Here is a 26,159-nt window from a genome sequence, read left to right as displayed (position 1 = left end):
GAGGAGTGGGCCAAAATCGCTGCTGCAGTGTGTGCAAACCTTATCAAGGACTACAGGAAACGTTTGGTATCTGTAATAGCAAACAAAGGTTTCTGTACCAAATATTAAGTTTGATTTTTGTGATGTATCAAATACTTATTTCATGCAATTAAATGCAAATTTATTATTTAAAAATCATACAACGTGATTTTCTGTTTTTTTTTTTTTTTTTTTTTTTGGTATTAGATTCCGTCCCTCACAGTTGAAGAGAACTTATGATACAAATTACAGACCTCTACATGCTTTGCAAGTGGGAAAACCAGCAAAATCGGCAGTGTATCAAATACTTGTTCTCCCCACTGTATATTCGTCCGAGTTTTATTCATTTTTTTCTTAATGCATTGCCAAAATGTGTATGATCGGGAACATTTTTCGGGAATGACTGGAATTGAATCGGGAGCAAAAAAAAGTGGATCGGGAAATATCGGGATCGGCAGATACTCAAACTAAAACGATCGGGATCGGATCGGAAGCAAAAAAACATGATCGGAACAACCCTAATTATTAACCAGTTAATATTGGTATTGGAACAAATTGTGTTTTTGTGTTGCTAATTTCAATTGTCTTGAATGCATTACTCACTTACGGTTGACACAGTCACTTTCAGTTGATAGGGATTTCTTGAGGCCAATTGGTGGTACTACTATAGCATATGGAATTACTTCAAGATAGCAAGTCACTGCGCAAAAAAAAAAAAAAATGCTGGCCAAAATGTGCGTTTCGGGAACATGGTCTATTAGTGGCGATAATGACAATAGACATGAAAAATGTTGTTGATAGAAAGTGTAGTCCGTCTCTTTAACGGGACATTTTGGAGGACTTTTGAATGTTTTATGTGGTATACAAATACAGCAATTATGTATTTCGTGTGGTGGTCCATCCATTAGTGCAAAATGAAACGACAACAACGCTAATCAGGGTATATAATCCATCAAGGTTTTCCTCAGTGCTTTACAAGCCTGGCGGGCCACCAGACTAAAACTGCAAAGATGCAAAAGAAAATATAAAAAGGCTTTGCAGGTTTTCAGAGGGGAACCCAGACTGATGTTTTTCATAATTCAGACATGTTTTAAGGACATCTGGAAATGTTTAGAATTGTGAAAAGTTTTCAGCCATTTTGATTGTGTTTTCTATAAAAATTCTCTTTACTCACCCATTTAGTGCAATTGATTACGACAGACATCCAACCCATTTGAACAGGGAGAGCTGAATGTGAATTAGTCAGCCTGCTAACCTTTCCCGTTCGGTTTGGACGTCTATCGCCGTCAATGGCCCTGCAGTCCAAATAGATTGGAGGTCTATCACTGTCAATGGATGTCAAAACACATTTAATGAACCAAATGCGTTAAAATTCTGTGAAGTGCAATATTCAGGCGTCTCTATTTGTTCGTGTTGCATTCAAAGGCGGTTCGCTTAAATGGCCAGGTCATTCGGTCGGCCCCGCCCGCTGCTTCCGCTGTACTTGCTCAGCCGTCGGTTGTCCTGGTCGTACCTGCGCAAGAAATCTTCGTCGTCCTCCAGGTCGCTGCGGTGGCGCTCGGCCGCCATATTGGCCGAGTTCTGCTGCAGTGCCACGCGGTCGCTGAAGGGAACGGGGGCCACACAGCGGCTGAAGTCAGGAGGCGGTGCTAGTGGGGGGGGATTTGGGGGCTCGTCCGGGTTTGGCAGTCCTTTAACGGAGGCCCTCTGTCGTACGCACGCCCTTAGGCTCTTCCAACCCAAGTAGTAAAGCTCCAACACAGACAGCACTAGCGATACGGCGGCTACCGCTAGCATAAAAACGATGAAAATATTCTTTTCGGTAGGCCGCGACATGTAGCAGTTGACCGGGTTGGGGCAGGGAGCGGCCGTGCACAGGTAGAGCGCCTTGAGGAAGACTCCATAGATCATGTACTGCACGGCAATGAAGATGACCTCCATGGCGGTGCGGATGAGGATGCTGAGGACGTACGTGTGCAGGAGTGGACCTCGCAGGCGCGGACGGGCCTCACTCTCTCGTAGGCGCTCCTTCTCAACCTCTGATCCATCCTGGTGCTCCTCCTCAAGCCGGCGCCGTCGCTTCTCCTCGCTTCGCACGGTGTGCACGGCGTGACCCATGTAGATAAGGGACGGTGTGGAGACGAAGACGATCTGCAGCACCCAGTAACGAATGTGAGCGATGGGGAAGGCGCGGTCGTAGCAAACGTTGGTACAGCCGGGCTGCTGCGTGTCGCACAGGAAGTCGCTCTGCTCGTCACCCCACGACGACTCGGCCGCCGTGCCCAGGACCAAGATGCGGAAGATGAAGAGAACCGTCAGCCACACCTTGCCTACCGACGTGGAGTGCTCCTGGACTTCCTCCAGGACGTTCCCCAGCAGGCTCCAGTCGCCCATCGCGGCTCAACGACGACCAACCGCCGCCTGATGGGCGAGATGAGAAGCAGGGAAAGTGTTTGAGGAACCACGGGCCTTCAAAATGGCCACCTCAAGATAGGCTTGCCATAAAGCATTATTTTGATAATCGATTATTTTTGTGATATGTATACTAAATCACGGTCATTTTATATTACTCTAGGCTGAACATGTTACTGTAGCTGTAAATGTGTATCGGAACATAAAACTAGGCGCCGAGGGGAAAAAAAAAAGTCGGGCGTACTTGAAATTCCAAGTCAAACACTGGATTTTTCAAATTTTGATAGAAAACTTAACAATAACCTGTTTTTTTTTTTGTAACTCAACATTTTAAATGAACTGGAATGCAATTTAAGTAGTTTGAGCACTACATTTTGAGTATGCTGGACTTCAACTCATCCCACTGGAGCGATAGATGTCCAATCCATTTCAAATTGGTGGGTTAGCAGCGAAACACCGTAAATACAGTGCCTTGCAAAAGTATTCGGCCCCCTTGAACCTTGCAACCTTTCGCCACATTTCAGGCTTCAAACATAAAGATATAAAATTTTAATTTTTTGTCAAGAATCAACAACAAGTCGGACACAATCGTGAAGTGGAACAAAATTTATTGGATAATTTAAACTTTTTTAACAAATAAAAAACTGAAAAGTGGGGCGTGCAATATTATTCGGCCCCCTTGCATTAATACTTTGTAGCGCCACCTTTTGCTCCAATTACAGCTGCAAGTCGCTTGGGGTATGTTTCTATCAGTTTTGCACATCGAGAGACTGACATTCTTGCCCATTCTTCCTTGCAAAACAGCTCGAGCTCAGTGAGGTTGGATGGAGAGTGTTTGTGAACAGCAGTCTTCAGCTCTTTCCACAGATTCTCGATTGGATTCAGGTCTGGAGTTTGACTTGGCCATTCTAACACCTGGATACGTTTATTTTTGAACCATTCCATTGTAGATTTGGCTTTATGTTTTGGATCATTGTCCTGTTGGAAGATAAATCTCCGTCCCAGTCTCAGGTCTTGTGCAGATACCAACAGGTTTTCTTCCAGAATGTTCCTGTATTTGGCTGCATCCATCTTCCCGTCAATTTTAACCATCTTCCCTGTCCCTGCTGAAGAAAAGGAGGCCCAAACCATGATGCTGCCACCACCATGTTTGACAGTGGGGATGGTGTGTTCAGGGTGATGAGCTGTGTTGCTTTTACGCCAAACATATCGTTTTGCATTGTGGCCAAAAAGTTCAATTTTGGTTTCATCTGACCAGAGCACCTTCTTCCACATGTTTGGTGTGTCTCCCAGGTGGCTTGTGGCAAACTTTAAACGAGACTTTTTATGGATATCTTTGAGAAATGGCTTTCTTCTTGCCACTCTTCCATAAAGGCCAGATTTGTGCAGTGTACAACTGATTGTTGTCCTATGGACAGACTCTCCCACCTCAGCTGTAGATCTCTGCAGTTCATCCAGAGTGATCATGGGCCTCTTGGCTGCATCTCTGATCAGTTTTCTCCTTGTTTGAGAAGAAAGTTTGGAAGGACGGCCGGGTCTTGGTAGATTTGCAGTGGTCTGATGCTCCTTCCATTTCAATATGATGGCTTGCACAGTGCTCCTTGAGATGTTTAAAGCTTGGGAAATCTTTTTGTATCCAAATCCGGCTTTAAACTTCTCCACAACAGTATCTCGGACCTGCCTGGTGTGTTCCTTGGTTTTCATAATGCTCTCTGCACTTTAAACAGAACCCTGAGACTATCACAGAGCAGGTGCATTTATACGGAGACTTGATTACACACAGGTGGATTCTATTTATCATCATCGGTCATTTAGGACAACATTGGATCATTCAGAGATCCTCACTGAACTTCTGGAGTGAGTTTGCTGCAATGAAAGTAAAGGGGCCGAATAATATTGCACGCCCCACTTTTCAGTTTTTTATTTGTTCAAAAAGTTTAAATTATCCAATAAATGTTGTTCCACTTCACAATTGTGTCCCACTTGTTGTTGTTTCTTGACAAAAAAATTAAATTTCATATCTTTATGTTTGAAGCCTGAAATGTGGTGAAAGGTTGCAAGATTCAAGGGGGCCGAATACTTTTGCAAGGCACTGTATATCTAAACTAACAAGAAAACATGTAAAATTGATAGAAAATGTAATTTGATAATTAGGTTTGGGCATCGTTTGAATTTGAATGGTTCCGATTCTTATTCCACATTCCGATTCCGGTTCCAAATGATTCTCGATTTTTTTTAATAGGCAGGGTCAAAGAGTTGCATAGTTTATATAAATTTTTTAACTTATCGATTATTTTTTTATTTTTAATTATATGAACTTTCAGTTAACTTTGCTATGGATTTCTCACAGGGCTATTTTTAACTTGTATATAAATATCAGTCTTTGAACTTGAACATAATGACGTTTCTTTCCATAGGAGTCAAGGGTGAAAGTTGGCCAGAACGGTCAGAAACGCAGTTCCGGTATAAGATTCAGGGCCAGAACGGAGTTCCGGTTTAAGATTCAGGGCCGGAATGCTGTTCCGGTATAATATTCAGGGCCGGAATGTGGCTGCTTCTTCATGGTGTTCAGCAGTTATTTTTTTCCGGTCGGCGGTTAAGGCATCGAAACTTGGAATCGAAATAAAAAAATTCGAACGGTTCCAGGAGAACCGGAGTGTTCGTCCCGGATCCAATCAATGCTCGATGCCCAACCCGATTGATAATACTGTTACCGATTTTTTTTTTTTTTTTTAAATCCTTCAATTAAAAACAAGCAAAAGTGTCTCCCCTCATTTTTCATGTTTTCATCCCACTTCATCTTTTAAGTTATTATTTTGCTAGTCACAACTTTACAATTTCGTTCATTCATTGCAGCCTTCCAAGTTCAAATGAATTGAACGTCTCTCTCCCTCAATGGCAGTCAATGAGGATGGCCTGCGGACTTCCCGTCAGCACCCTGAGAGGGAAAGAAACTTCTTGAATGGCTCACAAAGCGCGCAACTATTTGTTCCAACGTATGCCTTCTATCTGTGGCACGTCTGTGCATGAGTGAGCGACACGAGTGGGAAAAAGGCAGCCGGCAGGCAGGTCGAATGAAGAAGACTTTGTCCTTTGGATGGCACGTGGATGCCGATGCGGATGTGGCCCGCAGCAGCAACTGTGCGCTCCAATAACACGGCTTCCTCTCCAAAATCCTCCTACATGGACCTCTCTGTTAGCGCTTTTTCCACTCCAACCTCGGTTAGAGGAAAGTCCGGAGCCAAACATGGCGCCGCTAAGCTCGCAATGACCCTATAAGGCAGCTTTAAGAGTGACCCCATCAACCTCTGACACGCGCCTTCAGATAAGAGACTTTGCCCTACTTGGCAAACTTGAAGAAAACATCAGAATTAGTGCTGTGCGATATTACAATTTATATTTCGCCAAAACGATATGAAACTTTCAATATTTTAGATGTTTATCGTCATCGTCGCCACAAATAGACCTGTTCCTGCAATGCATATTTTGGCCTGCAGATAGCGTCTTAATGCACAAATCAGATTTTTTTTGGTGGTTTTACGACTGGAGTGAGGCATTAACTTGAGGGTGTGAACGGGACAAGTCGCATTGAAGTGGACCATTTCATATCCAATCTAAGTCACTTTCCTATGTGGTTAAAATCTGATCTGGGCCACATTTTTCCTTAATGTGGCTGCGGTCTGAACTCTCAAGTCTCCCAATTCGGAATTCATGCAGCAAAATTACTTCCGCAAAAAGTGAGAGTGGCTGGTAGGACTGCAGCGATGGAGCTGTGCATTAGCGTTAGCCCCTAGCTTGAAGTTGGGATTGACCACAGTCTGAGAATGCTCGGTTTTCTTTCTGTGCGCCAAATTAGTAATATTTCAATATTGCTTATATGGCCGAGTTGGGGCAAAATGGTCGTATGTGTGTGCGTCATGTACGCACAGTGTGTGAATGCGTTCTATCAATCCATATAAACTTTGAATAGATTTGAGACTAAACGATGGTTATTTACATCTGTTGTTTGTGTCCTCTTTTTAGAAATAAAAAAATGTCCACCCGAGAATGACGTACAGCCAGCATGTATAGTCATTTGTTTTGGTGCTTCTGCGCATGCGGGTCAGTTTGCTCAGGGCGTGTCAGACTGCGAATTAGTGCACATGAATAATACTTGAACGGGCTCAATGGACAAAGTCAGTACGAACGGACACGCCAAAAAAGCAGATGCGGTGAAAAATAGGAATCAATAGTTAGCAATAGGGATGACCCGATCGATCGGGAAGCCGATCGATCACGTCATTTTCAAAGTATTGGAATAGGGAAAAAAATATCGGCCATGCCTTTTTTAATATATACAGTATATATTTTTTTTAATTAAATCGTTTTCTAATTGTATTTAACGTTACAGACATAATATGTTACACTCATCCAGAGTCTTTAGTTTAGGCTTAAGGTAGGGTTATCAAATTTATCCCGATAACGGAGGTAATTAATTTTTTAAAAAATGTATCACGTAAAAATATTTAACGCAATTAATGCATGCGCTGCACGACCCACTCACGTATTGTCGCGCTCAATCTGTAATGGCACCGTTTTACCTATATAGAGAGATAAAAGGCAGCGTATAATGAGTAGAATGAATTTTGGCAGCCTTTGGAGCCTTTTTTAAATTGGCTTAAGCCTTACAATCTCTCTCCCTCCGGTTAGAAATATCATGGGAAGCAATGTGGGGAAGCACGGTAGCAATTGATCTTTTTCTTAACACCTTATTTTATTTCCCAACGCAGAGAAGATATATCAATTGGTAGCACTACGCACAATCATGGTTCCACTTCCCATCATGCATTTGGGCATGGCTACAGTATCATTTACTGAAAGCTCAACAAATACACTAGATGGCAATGTTTAGTCACAATATACAAAGTCACAAGTCTTTCTATCCGTGGATCCCTCTCACAGAAAGAATGTTAATAATGTAAATGCCATCTTGAGGATTTATTGTCATAATAAACAAATACAGTACTTATGTACTGTATGTTGAATGAATATATTCGTCCGAGTTTTATTCATTTTTTTCTTAATGCATTGCCAAAATGTATATGATCGGGAAAAAATACCGGGAATGATTGGAATTGAATCGGGAGCAAAAAAAAAAAAAGCAATCGGATTGGGAAATATCGGGATCGGCAGATACTCAAACTAAAACGATCGGGATCGGATCGGGAGCAAAAAAACATGATCGGAACAACCCTAGTTAGCAACAATGTTGTTTTCGTCAACAATGACGAAACTATTTCGTCACGAACAAATTTTTCATGACGATGACATGATGATGATGAGCTAAAAACGTTGCTTGGTAGATTAGAACATAATGAGATGAATACCAGTTTTTGTCTGAGACGAGACAAAAATTCGACGTGCTGAATGATTATCACACACTAAACGTGACTCTTCGTGTTAGCATAGCATTTGTGTTAGCATTAGCATCAACTTAAGCGTAGTGAGCATCCTCTATAACGCTCTGACAACTTTTTTTAGGGCTGTCAAACTATTAACATTTTTAATCGAGTTAATCACAGCTTAAAAATTAATTAATCGTAATTAATCGCAATTCAAACAATCTATATAATATGCCATATTTTTCTGTAAATTATTGTTGGAATGGAAAGCTAAGACACAAGACGGATATAAACATTGAACATACTGTACATAAGTACTGTATTTGTTTATTATAACAATAAATCAACAAGATGGCATTAACATTAACATTCTGTTAAAGCGATCCATGGATAGAAAGACTTGTAGTTCTTAAAAGATAAATGTTAGTACAAGTTCTAGAAATTTTATATTAAAACCTCTCTTAATGTTTTCGTTTTAATAGACTTTGTAAAATTTTCAATCAAAAAATAAACTAGTAGCTCGCCATTGTTGATGTCAATAATAATTATGGTGCTGAAGCCTGAAACCCCTAAAATCAGTCGCACCCAAGCGCCAGCAGAGGGCGGAAAAACACCAAAAAACACAAGTAACAAGTGGAAATGACACTTTGCTGTCATTTTAATCTGTTTGAGCGGGGCATGTGCGTTAAATGCGTCAAATATTTTAACGTGATTAATCAAAAAAATTAGCGCCCGTTAACGCGATAATTTTGACAGCCCTACTTTTTTTACATCCAGTTTGTGGCTTCTAGGTGGATTTAATTGAAACTAATGTACTGCTTTTCCTGTTGAGTGTGTATTATCATCACCAAGTTGGCGTTGTCTCGTCTGTCTATGTTTACTCGAAATCGTTGGAAATCTTGATTTTTGAATTTTACAGGCAAAAACATTTCGGGTAAGTTTCGACTAAAACTAGACGAAATTTGTATGAGATTTTGTCGACAAACTAGACGAAGACAAACACATTTTAAATGACTAAAATATGACTGAGACTAATACGTATTTTCATCCAAAAGACTTAAAAAATTTTTTTAAAAGGCTGCCAAAAACAACAGTTTAGCAAATTGGATATCCCTGCCAATCGTATGTGAGTAATGCATGCAAGACAATTGAAAATAGCAACACATAATTCACACTAGACATGCGCCGATTACTAGATATACCGTGGTATGAAAACGTCAAGGTTTCAAAAGCGCATAAATTTTTCATCATACCGTCCCTAAGGCATTAGCTATATATATATATATATATATATATATATAAATGCATGGAGAAAGCCCTCGCTTGCAGTTGCAAGGCTCAAACCTCCCCCACCGGTTGTTGCTCAGTGTCAGTATGTCAGCTGTGCTACACGATGGCTGGAGGAGGTGAAACTCCTGAAGTTTTGTCCCCATCGAAGAAAACAAAATCAGTGGTATGGGAATACTTCGGCGACAGAAAAGTTAGACGGCCGCGGCATAGAGGAGGAGGGCAAACCGACATGTAAAACATGTTTGCGGAGGGTAGCTGCCGAGGAGGCAATACCTCCAATATGATTTCGCATTCATACAAAATTAAAGGTTAGTAAACACTGTCAAGAACATTTCCCACCAGCTACGAGAGTTAACTCCAGCGTGTTTAGTGTGTCTAGCGGTGGTAAAACGTGGTGTTTTTCTCTCTCTGGCGACTGTCTGTGTATAGAAAGAGCGTGTGTGCATAACGAAAACATGATACGAGCCAAACACCCATGATTCTTATGGAAAATAATTGAATTATTTTTGTTCTGATGGTAATAATGTTGAGCTGCGGCTGAGGGTTTAGGCTCACCGAAAGCACTGCATTTATTTTAATGTTATTTAGAATATTTTGTTTTGTTTTTACCATTTTAACTTAACATTATACTTACGTTGAAATGTGCTAGTATATTTTGAAGAATAAAAATCCTGTTCAATGGAAAATATATATATATATATATATATATATATATATTTTTTTTTTTATTTTAAAAACCCGATATCTCATCATAACACATTATAGAGCTGTAATTGCAATACTGTGAAACTGTGATATTTTGGCTCAAGGTTATCATACCTTCAGAATATCATACCGGCACGTACCTAATTCACACAGCACACAGATAACACAATTCAATCCGTTACCAATACTAATTTCATTTTTTATGCTAGCTTAATACACAGCACTCTTAAAAGTCCAAACCACTATTAACAAGTATTAGTTGATGAGAAGATATCTTTTCATTTGAGCAAAAATATGTATACTTGTGCAACATTTATGTCCACACTGGATAGTTTTAGGTAGCAGCAGTACTTGTTACATTAAACATTTGTGGCTTTTTAATTAAAAATAAAGTGAGTTGGGGTGGGGGTGTCTTAATTGTATCATTTTCACCAAATAATAAAAAATGTTTTATATTGTGGCATGTCGATACCATGATATAGAATGTCTCTATATCGAGATACGAGATTTTTTTTCATATCGCACAGCACTAATCAGAATGGAAGTAACGTTTAGAAGAAACACAGCGGCTTACCGTTCCTCCTCTGGGCGAGCCCCGATTTTCCATTTGTATTCCCATGTTGGGCCCTAGAAGGCTCGGATGGAGGCGGCTGAGCGCGCTGACACTGCTTATGTGAGCAAGAGAGAGAAGGTCTACATGACCGTGACCGTGTGGTCAAGCTCCCTCCCTCACTCCACGCTATCGCCATTAAATATGACAAGAAGTTTCCTGCCTCACATTGTATTGACACACAAAAAGGTTCATTCAGGAAAAAAATGGAGAAGTTGTCATTTTAGGTGGACAAAGTTGTCATGTTGAGTTCATTCTTTTGCCATTAATCATTCAAATGGGTTTAGAAACGCACAATTGACATTTAAATATTAAAAGATATTATCAGCTTGTTAACTACCGTATTGGCCCGAATATAAAACGACCCTGATTATAAGGCGACCCCCTCTTTTTCCAGAGTCAAGTTTGGAAAAAAAAGACTTTTTGAACACAGAATTAATTTTTATACAGAAAATAATTACAGTACATCCGAAACAAATGATTATAACAATATATTTGAGAGAAAAAGCATGTTATTTTGCCTCATTCAAATGTTAATATCTCAACTAGGGTTGTTCCGATCATGTTTTTTTGCTCCCGATCCGATCCCGATCGTTTTAGTTTGAGTATCTGCCGATCCCGATATTTCCCGATCCAATTGCTTTTGTTTTGCTCCCGATTCAATTCCAATCATTCCTGATAATTTTTGCCGATCATATACATTTTGGCAATGCATTAAGAAAAAAATGAATAAAACTCGGACGAAAATATACATTCAACATACAGTGCATAAGTACTGTATTTGTTTATTATGACAATAAATCCTCAAGATGGCATTTACATTATTAACATTCTTTCTGTGAGAGGGATCCACGGATAGAAAGACTTGTGACTTTGTATATTGTGACTAAATATTGCCATCTAGTGTATTTGTTGAGCTTTCAGTAAATGATACTGTAGCCATACCCAAATGCATGATGGGAAGTGGAACCATGACTGTGCGTAGTGCTACCAATTGATATATCTTCTCTGCGTTGGGAAATAAAATAAGGTGTTAAGAAAAAGATCAATTGCTACCGTGCTTCCCCACATTGCTTCCCATGATATTTCTAACCGAAGGGAGAGGGATTGTAAGGCTTTAGCCAATTAAAAAAAGACTCCAAAGGCTGCCAAAATTCATTCTACTCATTATACGTTGCCTTTTATCTCTCTATATAGGTCAAACGGCGCCATGACAGATTGAGCGCGACAATATGTGAGTGGGTCGTGCAGCGCATGCATTAATTGCGTTAAATATTTTTGCGTGATACATTTTTTAAAAAATTAATTACCTCCGTAATTAATTACCTCCGTTATCAGGATAAATTTGATAACCCTACCTTAAGCCTAAACTAAAGACTCTGGATGAGTGTAACATATTATGTAATTCTTAAAGGATAAATGTGACTTTGTATATTGTGACTAAATATTGCCATCTAGTGTATTTGTTGAGCTTTCAGTAAATGATACTGCAGCCATTTAACTTCTGCCCAAATGCATGATGGGAAGTGCAACCATGACTGTGCGTAGGGACACCAAGTGATATATCTTCTCTGCGTTGGGAAAGAACATATGGTGTTGAGAAAATGATCAACTACTACCTTTCTTCCAAACATTGCCTCCCACGTTATTTTTAAATGCTGAGAGAGGTATTGTAAGGCTTTAGCCACATAAAAAAGGCTCCAAAGGCTGTCAAAATTCTCTCTACTCATTATACGCTGCCTTTTAGCGCTATCTATAGGTAAAACGGCGTCTTTATAGATTGAACGCGACAATGCGTGAGTGGGTCGTGCAGCGCATGCGTTAATTACTTAACGTGATGAATTAAAAAAAAAAAAATTACCGCGGTTAACGCAATAAATTTGATAGCCCTACTTCAAGCCAAAACTACTCTGGATGAGTGTAAGACATTTTGTCTGTAATGTTAAATACAATTAGAAAACGATTTAAATAAAAAAAATGTATATATTAAAAAAAGGCATGTCCGATATTTTTTTGCCGATTCCGATACTTTGAAAATGACGTGATCGGACCCGATCGATCGGCATCCCGATCGATCGGGACATCTTTAATCTGAACATTTAAATATGTAAACTAAAGTGCAGTCACATTCGTAAATGAATGGCTTCTGGTTTTTGAAATATAAATAAACCAATCTATTGTGATAAAACAACAAAATTCCAATAACTGCATTAACCATCAAAGTGAAGTCTAACTGTAACTGTAGTCTTGAAACAAATCTGAATAAGGAAAAACATTGCAATAAAATAATGCAAACTGGTTAAACTAAAAAGTGTAGCTGAGATCTGTGATGACAAAACATTGCTTCAATGATATCTGGCGCCATCTAGCGTCGTGAGTGGGGAGAGTAGCTGAGATCTGTCATGACAGAACATCGCTTCAATGATATCTGGCGCCATCTAGCGTCGTGAGTGGGTATAATGTCTAGACTGCGAATATAAGACAACCCACTCTTTTTCAGTGTTATTTCAATGCAAAAAAACACCTTCTTATATTCGGGCCAATACGGTAATTGGCTGCCATTGATATTGAAAGACGTCCAATCTATTCGGCCCCTCCCAGTCAAAATGAATCAGACGCCTGTCCAATCAGATGAGCTTTCACAGACTTTTTCAAGTTTAAATGTCAATTGCAGGCAATGAGTTAATTTGCAGTCACTTCCTTGTTAATTCGATCATTCAGACTCGAAGATAAAGGGGGGTCGCGGGGGAGGATAGCCCTCCATGGTGGCCGAAAATGTCATTGCATGTAATTGACTTTCCAATACAGTGGTACCTCGACATTCGATTGTTTCGTCATCTGACGTAAAATTTGACTCGCCATTTGTCTTTGTTTTCCCGCAAGACTGACGCATGGTGGATTTTCTTCTGAGAGAAATCAACATGGGTTCCAAGAATGTTAGTGCCTGTGGTGAAAAAAATGGAAAATGTGAGGCTCACCAATGAAATGAAGATGGAAATGATAGAAAATTATGAGGGTGGTGTGTGCGACCGTGAACTGGCTGGACATATGGCTGTAGAATGTCTACGTTCTCGACGTTCCTCCTCTGACCTCAGTTTGCCAGTCTCTATAAGTTAAGGTGACTATTATTATTGTTGTAACATTGCCAAAAAATCGCCAGCTTCGTCAGGTTTTTAATCATTTATTTCAGAACTTGTGCAACACAACATGCCAAATGTCCGCCGCAGCTGAACATGAAAAGTGAAAGTAAAAAGTCCTCTCTTACTTTGTCAAGTCAGCCACGCGGTACATTCAGGTACACCACACAAGTCGCATCTGCCAGACTGCCACATTAGAACATGATTCTAACATGGGGATTACATTAATACTGGTATCATTATTACTATAATTATTATATTATTCCAATTTTTATTCATTATTTATTTTGCTCTGTGTAATTGCTATGTGCAATAGTTACAGCATAATTCATTAAGGATTTAGTGTAGCCTTTCAGTTGCTTTAGGTTTTCAGGCTCTGGAATGAATTAATGGAATTATAATGTATTCTTATGGGAAAATCCTGCTCGACATACGACCATTTCGACTTACAAACAAGGTCCTGGAATGAATTAACTTCGTATGTAGGGGTACCACTGTATATGAATTTAAAATTAATACTTTGCCAGTAAAATATTGTCTATAAAAGTTGTAAAGCAATAAAGCAAACAACAAAAATGAATGAATTGAACAAAAAAAAAGTTATTTTTATAATGGGTCGAGATTATTTTTCAAACAGATAATGTGACTAGCACCTTGGAGATGGTTATTTGCTTTGCTCAGGCCCAAAAAATAATTTAAAAAAAACACCTGAGGACAGAAGAGGCTCGATGGATGTACGTAATTTTTTCAAACCTAAGCTTTCAAAAGCGACAACAACTACTGAGCGAGAATCAAAGATTGAAGCTGTGAACCATGAAACACAGCCAAAATGGTGAGCGCCGTTGTCTATTGCCGTCGATGGCAGTGAATGAGTTAACAGGCCTGTTTAAATTAACAAGTTATGATAATGAATTTCAGGTTTGAATTCATTGGAAATTGATCCCATGCCAGCCACACAGTGATAACAAACAGCACAAGGGAAAGTAAACAGTTCTTCACCCATTTCAAACAAGAAAAGACTTGTCTCATTAAGCCTTTTTTTTTTTTTTGCTTCCTTTGTATTCACAAAGCTTGCGTAAAGCTGTGATCCCGACTGGAAGTGAATTACAAAGAAGTCCCCAATCTGAGGAAGGGAGTGAGATCCACGCGGTACAATGGCAGGAGGTCTAAAGTGGTGGAAACGGCCGCCTGCTTATCAAACGACCGCCGGCCTTTCTTCAGCAACTTTCCAACAATACCGGCATTTTGAGATACTTTGTGGGGATGATTATATGTTCCCTACATATTAATTTTTTTCCACAATCCATTTTTTTCTACATGCTACACAATTTCGCCGATTCACACCGTTTTACCTCCCAAATGTTCCAAAAATAAATGCGATGCAAGCTCCCTTTTTATTTTACCCCTAGCATTCATATTCCAAAAACACTTTTTTCTGACAGAAAAACATGTCCATTCATTTCCAATAACCAGAACATTAACCATTACAATTTTCAAAATGCGAACTGTTCCACAGTTTTTGTTCAATTCACAACATTCACGCATCAAAAAATTAACTTTGTTGCACCTTGTTAAGTGATCACCTAGTTTTCGTCAAAATTTGACAAAAACTTCCACATTTTCAATGGTTGCATTCATTTGCAATGGCACATTCGCGCCTATTGATTTTCAGACTCAGACTTGCAAAAAAAATCACAATTGGTAATAATTATTTTTGACCGAAAAATGTCCCCAAATTGCCCCAAAATTAACAGGTAGTCACCCATAATGTACAGGAAGCTATGGAACCCCAAAAGGGTCAAAATTAAATGAATAAAACCATTTTGAAATAAACACTATTTTGATCAATAACAGACAAACTGTGTAATATGACCCTTAAATTGTAAAATAATAATAATAATTGTTATTATTACAAAAAAAGATGATATAAAACGTTTTTATTTCATAATGCCTTTTTCCGCAATGGCCTTTTTATTTCACAATGTCGTTTTTCAGCACAATGAAGCGTGTGCTGTCAATCAAATACGTAAGGTGGAGTCAACTAAGTGGTTGGCTCGATGGTGGAGTCTGGCTAGCTGGGCTAGCATTTGGTAGCGTCGATGAACTGTGAGCAGTGTTAGGAATAACGCCATTATAAATAACGCGGTTACATAACGGCGTTATTTTTTTCAGTAACGGTGTAATCTAACTAATGATTTTTTCTGCCGTTACAACGCCGTTACCGTTACTGACGGTCAAAAGCAGTGCGTTACTTACTTTGAACAAATTGAAGAAACTACCAGCCATAGTGAGTCTACTCTGCTCTGTTTATATGTCATCCAAGACTTTGGGTGCGTTCAGGTTCATGGCAATGAAAATAGTAAACTCACATAGCCTACCTTTGCAAGAACGATGGATTTGCCGTTTAATACGGTCATAATGTGCAGGTCCTGCACCCATCTGCACCAAAACGGTTCGTAGTTTTGTAGCGATTTGTAATTTCGGAATCGCTGATGAGTTTAGTAACATACACCAAACAATAAATACATCAGAATGTCCATTTCGCATAATTGTGGAAGCCCGTCGACATCTTCACTCCGTTTGTCTTCAGCTTGCTCGTAAGGGTCAACATTGTTCACATCCTAAAGTTTGATCACATATCAGTTCTTCGCCTTAGTAACGAGTTTGTCTCTTTATCGAACTGGCAAGTTAAAGTTTAATGTCCCACGAGCCAGACCTGCTTCCAATATGGCTGCGTTGTTGTCAAATCTCACGTGATCCCCCATTCTGTGATGTAAAAGCTCGAGCCTAATAGCGCACGTACTTCAGAGCCGGTGTTTTCACACACAAACCGGAACAGCGCGTGTGGCAAAACAGATGCAGAGGGATATGATGGCAGAGCATTCAGAGGAAAATTGTCCTTTATGAGGTGGAGATATAAACACTATTTCAAGTTGGTCGAAATTAAAGGAAAGAACGTGCATGTAAAGTGTAATTTATGTCCCGGGGCAAAGCTTTTGTCGACATCTGTGGTAAGCAATTCAAATCTGTTTATTTTTGTTGCACTTCAAGTGTAGGATAAATCTGTTGCTGGTGAGGTTCAATAAATATTACAAGGTTCTATAACACAACTACCTGTCTGTTCTTCTCTATTCAACAGACTCGAATACTGCTCAGAAAATTTCAAATTCTTTGACATACAACAACTTCTTTTTAAAGTAACGGAAATAGTTACTTTCCCTGGTAACTAGTTACTTTTACTATAGAGTAATTCAGTTACTAACTCAGTTACTTTTTGGAAGAAGTAGTGAGTAACTATAACTAATTACTTTTTTAAAGTAACGTTCCCAACACTGACTGTGAGATACTGTGAGAACTTTCAAAAAGCATCTAATGAAAAACACACTGCTGCTGAAATCCTTGCTCAGGATGAGGTGAAAGCCGTTCATTACTATCCAACCAGTTTGCAACTTCTGTAAGTAACTCTGAAAATGCGGCAACAAAATGCTAGCACAGCTAGCTAGACTCCACGCCTCAGACAATTCCATAACTGACTCCGCCTTATGCATTTGATTGACAGCACACGCTTGACTTTGCTGAAAAACAAAATTATGAAAAAAAGGTCATTGTGAAAAAACATTATGAAAAAATGTCTTTGTGAAAACTCTTTTTATCTTGTAAAGTCACGTTGTGCTGAAAAACGACATTATGAAATATAAAGGCTACTGTGGAAAAAGGCATTATGCAATAATAAAAAAAAAAACTTCGTGAAAAAACGCTTTTTATCATGTAAAATCTTTCTCATAATAATATTACCCTATTTTACAATTGATGGGCTATATTACACAACTTGTCTGTTTTCTATCAAAGGGTATTTCCTTCAAAATGTTGTTTTATAATTTAATTTTGACCCTTTTGGGGTTCCATAGGAAGTAAATGTAAACAAACCGATTGCAAAGTGCCGGGTGCGACTGTTGTTTCACACTGCTGCGGTCCGTCCACTCTAGTTAGCAGCACGCAGGCTCTCTCAGCCAATCAGCGCAAACATGCAGGCTCTCTCAGCCAATTAGCACATTGTTGTCATAGAGATGACAACAGAAGTGGGAACATGGAAGATATTTGACTAAAGATGAAACAGAATTTAGCGATAGAATAGTAGCGCATAGCTATAGATCAGCTAATCATACGAATAATATACAGTGGGGCAAATACGTATTTAGTCAACCACCAATTGTGCAAGTTCTCCTACTTGCGTTATAATGGTTTATTTTTAAAGTGTTTGCATTTAGTTTTATTGATTAGGGTGGATACACTGCCCTCTGGTCTGCCTCTTTTAACATGGCTGAATCCAACTGCTCCCTGTTCAGACCAACGTAAGCTAAGTTTTGTTTGAGCTAATGTTTTTTTAATGCATTCATTAATTAGTTTATAAGTATATTTAGCCGTTTTTTGTGGGAATATGTGTCTGAACCATTTGTTAAGAACATTGTAAATTTTTTTTTAACATTTTATAGCATTTAAGCTAGCGGACTTTTCTATGTAAGTTTGATTGTTCTTTTGTTGTACATAGATCCTCATTCAAAAAAAAAAAAAATTATACCGTTTGAGGCTCAGCTCAGGTATTCTAATTTTTCATGTTCCTTATCCGATGACTCGATTATTCAAACTAACTAGTCGATCGATTAATCGACTACTAAAATATTCGATAGCTGCAGCCCTACTGAACTGTAAATCACCCCAAAAAAACAAGAGGTGACCCACAATTAAGTAGGTTACTTCCTGGGAGAACTGGCTGTTAATGCTCATCTTTAAGTGCCATTGACGGCGCTAGCTGTCCAGTCCATTTGGACCTAAAGATGCGAATGAACGAATGTTTATTCGCCCCTCCCGGTCCAAATGGATTTGGACGTCTAATCCCGTCACTGGCAGCTAATGAGTAAACAAGAAAGTGACCTGAAAATCCTCCAAAAGTAATATGGAGCGACCCATTGGAGAGCAAAGCATCCCAATGCAATTTTTCCAGAAATGACATTTTTTTAGTTTTTCAAATAAAGTCCTGAAATTTCAAGAAAAACAAAAAACACAAGGTTGAAAATATGCCGCCTGGCTACTCTAATAATAAGCACAGATTCATTGCCCCACCGGGGACGAGCCTGCTCATCGTCAACGCTGTCACGTCTATTTACAAAGTGCCTTGGCAGCCTAATGGAGACCTAATGGACGACTGATACACTCCGGTGGTGCCGCGAATGCCACGTTCAAGTGCCACGAACTAAGTAGGAGACAAGACAACGTGTGATTTTCCACTGGCTCGCGATAGACGTTCAAATCTATCTTGACTAGGATGGGCTGGCAGCAATCATTTGATTGCTGTCAATGGCAACTTAAATGTTGTGTACATTTCCTGGTCCTCTGACGCGACATGTTTAAAGTAACATTACTGAGTATTTAGACTGCTGCACGACAAGTGAGAAAGTCATTTATTTCATCGGTTATTTGACATTTTGTCCAAGTGGATGGTAAAAGCCACCACCTTAGATGGAAATCTGTAGTTAATATTTGACTAAGCCAGGGGCGTCAAATTCCTGTTTGTCGTGGGCTACATAGTAGTTACAGTGCCTTGCAAAAGTATTCGGCCCCCTTGAACCTAGCAACCTTTCACTACATTTCAGGCTTCAAACATAAAGATATAACATTTTAATTTTTTGTCAAGAATCAGCAACAAGTGGGACACAATCGTAAAGTGGAACAAAATTTATTGGATAATTTAAACTTTTTTAACAAATAAAAAACTGAAAAGTGGGGCGTGCAATATTATTCGGCCCCCTTGCATTAATACTTTGTAGCGCCACCTTTTGCTCCAATTACAGCTGCAAGTCGCTTGGGGTATGTTTCTATCAGTTTTGCACATCGAGAGACTGACATTCTTGCCCATTCTTCCTTGCAAAACAGCTCGAGCTCAGTGAGGTTGGATGGAGAGTGTTTGTGAACAGCAGTCTTCAGCTCTTTCCACAGATTCTCGATTGGATTCAGGTCTGGACTTTGACTTGGCCATTCTAACACCTGGATACGTTTATTTTTTAACCATTCCATTGTAGATTTGGCTTTATGTTTTGGATCATTGTCATGTTGGAAGATAAATCTCCGTCCCAGTCTCAGGTCTTGTGCAGATACCAACAGGTTTTCTTCCAGAATGTTCCTGTATTTGGCTGCATCCATCTTCCCATCAATTTTAACCATCTTCCCTGTCCCTGCTGAAGAAAAGCAGGCCCAAACCATGATGCTGCCACCACCATGTTTGACAGTGGGGATGGTGTGTTCAGGGTGATGAGCTGTGTTGCTTTTACGCCAAACATATCGTTTTGCATTGTGGCCAAAAAGTTCAATTTTGGTTTCATCTGACCAGAGCTCCTTCTTCCACATGTTTGGTGTGTCTCCCAGGTGGCTTGTGGCAAACTTTAAACGAGACTTTTTATGGATATCTTTGAGAAATGGCATTCTTCTTGCCACTCTTCCATAAAGGCCAGATTTGTGCAGTGTACGACTGATTGTTGTCCGATGGACAGACTCTCCCACCTCAGCTGTAGATCTCTGCAGTTCATCCAGAGTGATCATGGGCCTCTTGGCTGCATCTCTGATCAGTTTTCTCCTTGTTTGAGAAGAAAGTTTGGAAGGACGGCCGGGTCTTGGTAGATTTGCAGTGGTCTGATGCTCCTTCCATTTCAATATGATGGCTTGCACAGTGCTCCTTGAGATGTTTAAAGCTTGGGAAATCTTTTTGCATCCAAATCCGGCTTTAAACTTCTCCACAACAGTATCTCGGACCTGCCTGGTGTGTTCCTTGGTTTTCATAATGCTCTCTGCACTTTAAACAGAACCCTGAGACTATCACAGAGCAGGTGCATTTATACGGAGACTTGATTACACACAGGTGGATTCTATTTATCATCATCGGTCATTTAGGACAACATTGGATCATTCAGAGATCCTCACTGAACTTCTGGAGTGAGTTTGCTGCACTGAAAGTAAAGGGGCCGAATAATATTGCATGCCCCACTTTTCAGTTTTTTATTTGTTCAAAAAGTTTAAATTATCCAATAAATGTTGTTCCACTTCACGATTGTGTCCCACTTGTTGTTGATTCTTGACAAAAAAAAAAAAAATTCATATCTTTATGTTTGAAGCCTGAAATGTGGCGAAAGGTTGCAAGATTCAAGGGGGCCGAATACTTTTGCAAGGCACTGTATGGTTTCCTTTATGCTGGCTAATATATATACTGTATTGGCTCGAATATAACAGTGTTTTTTGGATTGAAATAAGACTGAAAAAGAGGGAATCGTCTTATATTCGCGGTCTAGACGTTATACCCATTCACGACGCTAGATGGCGCCATATATCATTGAAGCGATGTTCTGTCATGACAGATCTCAGCTACTCTCAAATTTAACCAGTTTGCATTATTTTATTGCAATGTTTTTCCTTATTCAGATTTGTTTCAAGACTAGTTACAGTTAGACTTCACTTAGATGGTTAATGCAGTTATTGCAATTTTGTTGTTTTATCACAATAGATAGGTTTATTTACATTTCAAAAACCAGAAGCCATTCATTTACGAATGTGATTGTACTTTAGTTTACATATTTAAATGTTCAGATATTAAGATTTGTATGAGGCAAAATAACATGCTTTTTCTCTCAAATATATTGTTATAATCATTTGTTTCAGATGTACTGTAATTATTTTCTGTATAAAATTAATTTGGTGTTCAAAAAGTCTTTTTTCAAACTTGAGTCTTGAAAAAGAGGTGGTCGTCTTATAATCAGGGCCGTCTTATATTTGGGCCAATACGGTAAATATTTAACTCCTTTGGCTGCAGGGAAACGAGGGCTGCTTTTTATTAGACGTCATTATGTATTGACGGGTTAGATCGATCATTCATGGCGCCTCGCATTCAAACAGTCTCGATTCTTGGTTAAAGCAAAAAAAACGCCAACATGAAGAGGAGCTATTCACAAAAAAGCACGCAGCGATCTAACGTCGGATTTCTGTTGAAAAAGGTCGAAAGCTGTACCGCATACAAACAGGAAGGACTGTCTCAGGAGTGATTTTTTTCGGGGATTCAAGGTAATATATTTTTCGTATCATGCATGCATTTTGAAACGTCGTGAACACAAATCAATGGGAGAAATTAGTCGCTACTGCATTGGCATCATAGTTCGCAATATTTACGTAAAATAAATGCTAACTGCACTTTTTTTTTTTTTTTTTTTTCTTTTAATCAAGAATCGAGACTGTCGACTTACGTCCATGTCTATAATGAATTCGAGGATTTAAGCATTTATTCACAAGAATTTTCACCGGAAAAGCTCTGTTTACATCAGGCGGCCGCTAGCTACATTCACTAACAGACTAGCTTTGTACTTCGACATATTTATGTTAAATAAAGGCTAACTGCATGTTTTTTTTGTTTTTTTTGCTTTTAACCAAGAATCGAGACGGTTTTATGTCCATATCAAAAAAGAATTCGGAGATTTAAGCTTTTTTTTTTTTTTTTGCTTTTAACCAAGAATCGAGACTGTTTTACGTCAATATCTATAAAGAATTCGGGAATTTAAGTATTTATTCACAAGAATTTTCACCGGAAAAGCTCTGTTCACATCAGGCGGCCGCTAGCTACATTCACTAACAGACTAGCATTGTACTTCGACATATTTACGTAAAATAAAGGCTAACTGCACGTTTTTTTTGCTTTTAACCAAGAATCGAGACTGTTTTACGTCCATATCTATAAAGAATTCGGAGATTTAAGCATTTTTCAATTTTTATTTTTTTGCTTTTAACCAAGAATTGAGACCGTTTTACGTCCATATCTATAAAAGTTCGGGAATTAAAGTATTCATTCACAAGAATTTTCACCAGAAAAGCTCTGTTTACATCAGGCGGCCGTTAGCTACATTCACTAACAGACTAGCATTGTACTTCGACATATTTGCGTAAAATAAAGGCTAACTGCATGTTTTTTTTTTGTTTTTTTTTTGCTTTTAACCGAGAATCGAGACCGTTTTACGCCCCAGCCTGGTACAGGTCTACAATTTTGTCTCTGGTGTCCTTCGACAGCTCTTTGGTCTTGGCCATAGTGTAGTGGAGTTTGGAGTGTGACTGACTGAGTTTGTGGACAGGTGTCTTTTATACCGATAATGAGGAGGGGTATAAGGTACACAAAAATCTCGGTTCGGTACGTACCTCGGTTTTGAGGTCACGGTTCGGTTCCTTTTCGGTCCAGTAATAAATATTTGTTCCTACTTATTTCGTTTTGGTAGGAGCATTTTGTATTGAACACGGGGCCGTGTTGGTTATTATTATTGCAGAAAAGACAGCCGTAAATCAACAAAGACAAGTCAACTGTGCCCGATCTACCACTCAAGAGATCTAATGGACTCAAAAAGTAGGTTACGACTGCATATTAGTTTGAAAATCGACCGGTTCCACCGCGCTTTTACACGAGTGACTTGTGTTGTGAGTGACAGAACACCAATCTGCTAGCTAGTAGTATTGACGCAGGAGGGCCGTGTCATTACTCGTCTCGCGTCAAATAATAAACTCTGCCGTTCTTTTCGCGTGCGTTGCGTTGAGCCGCTTCTGGGACGTATCTAACACGCGACCGCACTGCGACTGGTGTGCATTGGCTGATTGATTCTAACGCCCGCGTTTCACTGCGTTCTTGCGGCAGCCACGTTGTCGCGCCGTTGACGTTTCTGGACTGTCCTACCGTGTTGGTCCTCATTATAGTAGAAAAGACGGAGTAAATATAATCAACACAAAGAAACTCTAAGCCGATCGACTCACAGCTTCGAAAAGTAAGGGTAATATTTAGGGGTGTCAAACGATTAAAATTTTTAATCGAGTTAATTACAGCTTAAAAATTAATTAATCGTAATTAATCGCAATTCAAACCATCTATAAAATATGCCATATTTTTCTGTAAATTATTGTTGGAATGGAAAGATAAGACACAAGATGGATATATACATTCAACATACGGTACATAAGTACTGTATTTGTTTATTATAACAATAAATCAACAAGATGGTATTACCATTATTAACATTCTGTTAAAGCGATCCATGGATAGAAAGACTTGTAGTTCTTAAAAGATAAATGTTAGTACAAGTTAAAGAATTTTTATAGTAAAACCCCTCTTCATGTTTTCGTTTTTAATACAATTTTTAAAATTTTCAATCAAAAAATAAACTAGTAGCCCGCCATTGTTGATGTCAATAATTACTTGCACAATGCTCATGGGTGCTGAAGCCTATAAAATCAGTCGCACCCAAGTGCCAGCAGAGGGCGGCAAAACTCCGAAAAACACAACAAGTACACCTTTCACTGTGCTGTCATTTTAATCTTTTTGAGCGGGGCATTTGTGCGTTAATTGCTTCAAATATTTTAACGGGATTAATTTAAAAAATTAATTAGTGCTCGTTAACGCGCTAATTTTGACAGCCCTAGTTATAATACGTCAGAAACTCGTTCAGTACGCGTCCGTTCCGAACCGACTACCAGGTACCGAAACGGTTCAGTACTATTACATGTACCGTTACACCCTTAATAATGAGTTAAAACAGGTGCCATTAATAAAGGTAACGAGTGGAGCCTCGTTAGACCTCATTAGAAGACGTTAGACCTCTTTGACAGCCAGAAATCTTGCTTGTTTGTAGGTGACCAAATACTTATTTTCTACTCTAATTTGGAAATAAATTCTTTAAAAATCAAACAATGTTATTTTTTGGGTTTTTTTCCCTCACATTCTGTCTCTCATGGTTGAGGTTTACCCATGTTGACAATTACAGGCCTCGCTAATCTTTTCAAGTAGGAGAACTTGCTCAATTGGTGGTTGACTAAATACTTATTTGCCCCACTGTATCAATCTGTTGGTCTTCAACACTCAAAACGGTATGGAGGAAATTATTCAACTAGATTCAAGAAAAATCAGATTAAGACCTTATAAATTTGCAGTGTGAAAGTTAGAAGTCAATACAGATTTATTTTTGCATTGATCATTTAGCCCATCAATTAATTAGGTTCATATTTGTGAGAAATGCAGCCCTGACCCCCATTCACCCCATCTGTTTGGTCTTACCCTGCAAAAAGTGTACATGCAGGCGGAGACGTAGCAAGGGTCTCCGGGGGCCCCAGGCGACAAGCAACATGGGGCCCTTCGAGCGTGTGCAAGTAAGGGGGACAGTTGGACTTGGAGCAATAGCATGTTTAATAAAAGTATAATAACGCCTCGATCTCATAGAGCGCTTTTTAGGACACTCAAAGTGCCCGGCTTCTACTACATTAGGACATAAAACTACAGTAACATCATACACCCACCACTGTTTTGCTTCCTTTTCTCCTCTTCTGCTTTTTTTTTTCTTCTTTTGTCGCTTTCAGAAGAATAACTTCTCTTCAATTTGGATATACGCCAATTGAAAAAAAAGCCAAATTGCCGCTCACTCTCACTCTGAGTCACGTGGGGGGGGGGGGGGGGGGTGTAGAGCGATTGAAGGGGCCCCATCATGGAACTCAGACACAAAGCTTTCACTGGCAGTAAAGCTGCGTGCGCTAAATCTGTTGGCCCTCTGGGGGCCCCTGCTGCCTGGGGGGCCTAGGCAATTGCCTGGTTTGCCTAATGGGACGCGACGCCTCTGCATGCAGGTTATGCTGTTATATAGTCCCATCAAATATTGAGACCAAAACTACGCCCTTACTCATTTGTGAAACTGGGTCATTTGGAACAAAGACCAGAACCCACTGCGACCCCTCGAGGACTGGTTTGCCCACCCGTTTTATACAATGTTGCACTTTTTTTCAACTCTAAATGCGTTTACAGTTCGAACAGCTAATAACTAATAAGCATTTCATTTCATTTTACTGTGGAAAATGGATTTGTTCTATGAGTAAACTTGAGTCCTAACTGCGTTTCCGCCGCCTATTATTCGCCTTTGACGCGTGCCGGGGGTGAATGGCAGCGTGCACTCGCTCCGCAGCTGTTTATCTAGCAGCTCAGCCTCAGGGGTGGTGAACATATTTCAGCCCCCGTTGCCAAAACGCTCGTCCGGGACAAGTGTGTTTAACTTGAGCTGCCGGTGGCGCCGTCCGTCACTTAAAGCAAGTCCAGTGCACTGAATCACCTGTTGGCATTGCGTCCATATATCAGTCGCAGCAGCGCTGGCCCGTTTCCTTAAATGGCCGCCATTACTGTACAGTGCAACAATCTCCTGATGAGATATTGGTTCGCTGCGTACGGCGGATCTGAGGTGCTCGCGTTGGGCCTTATTTGGTGACATGGAGGTATCGGCCAAATGGATCTACGTTAATCAGTGGCTAATATTCAAGTTGAAGTCGTAATATGGTTTGCTTGGAATGAACTGTTTAGATGTGGGACAGAGTTGTAAATAAATCAGAATATTCCTTTAGCGAGGCAACATCATCGTGCATGGAAAATGTGACGCAAATCGTGTCATTTTATTATTTCGACACACCATATGATCTCGTAATTATACACTAAATCTGGCCATCCTTGAACTTTCTAGACCCAATTAAAGACTTAATTCACTGGCTGCCATTGACGGTAACAGA

At 39.6% G+C, this 26,159-nt stretch overlaps 1 protein-coding gene and 1 long non-coding RNA gene across 4 annotated transcripts in view; one reads left to right on the top strand and one right to left on the bottom strand.

The window, feature by feature from the left end:
- LOC130927229 (uncharacterized) overlaps positions 1–26,159 on the top strand; it is an 88,037-nt gene that overhangs the window by 4,177 nt on the left and 57,701 nt on the right. The gene's annotated exons all lie outside the window — the stretch shown is intronic.
- LOC130927228 (gap junction alpha-5 protein-like) overlaps positions 276–26,159 on the bottom strand; it is a 35,222-nt gene continuing 9,338 nt past the window's right edge. For 2 of the 3 annotated variants that reach the window (XM_057852907.1, XM_057852908.1), the window contains exon 2: positions 276–2,439. In XM_057852907.1, the coding sequence (XP_057708890.1) occupies positions 1,453–2,412 (960 nt within the window). In that variant the 5' untranslated portion in view covers positions 2,413–2,439 and the 3' untranslated portion in view covers positions 276–1,452. Of the gene's footprint in view, positions 2,440–10,380; positions 10,457–26,159 lie in introns of those variants that run through there. The other variant, XM_057852905.1, reaches the window with a different exon arrangement.

Source organism: Corythoichthys intestinalis, chromosome 12 (genome assembly GCF_030265065.1).
Source record: "Corythoichthys intestinalis isolate RoL2023-P3 chromosome 12, ASM3026506v1, whole genome shotgun sequence".
Classification (NCBI taxonomy): Eukaryota; Metazoa; Chordata; class Actinopteri; order Syngnathiformes; family Syngnathidae; genus Corythoichthys; species Corythoichthys intestinalis.
The sequence above is the reverse complement of the archived record's forward strand: the minus strand, read 5'-3'. Positions and strand labels throughout refer to the sequence as shown.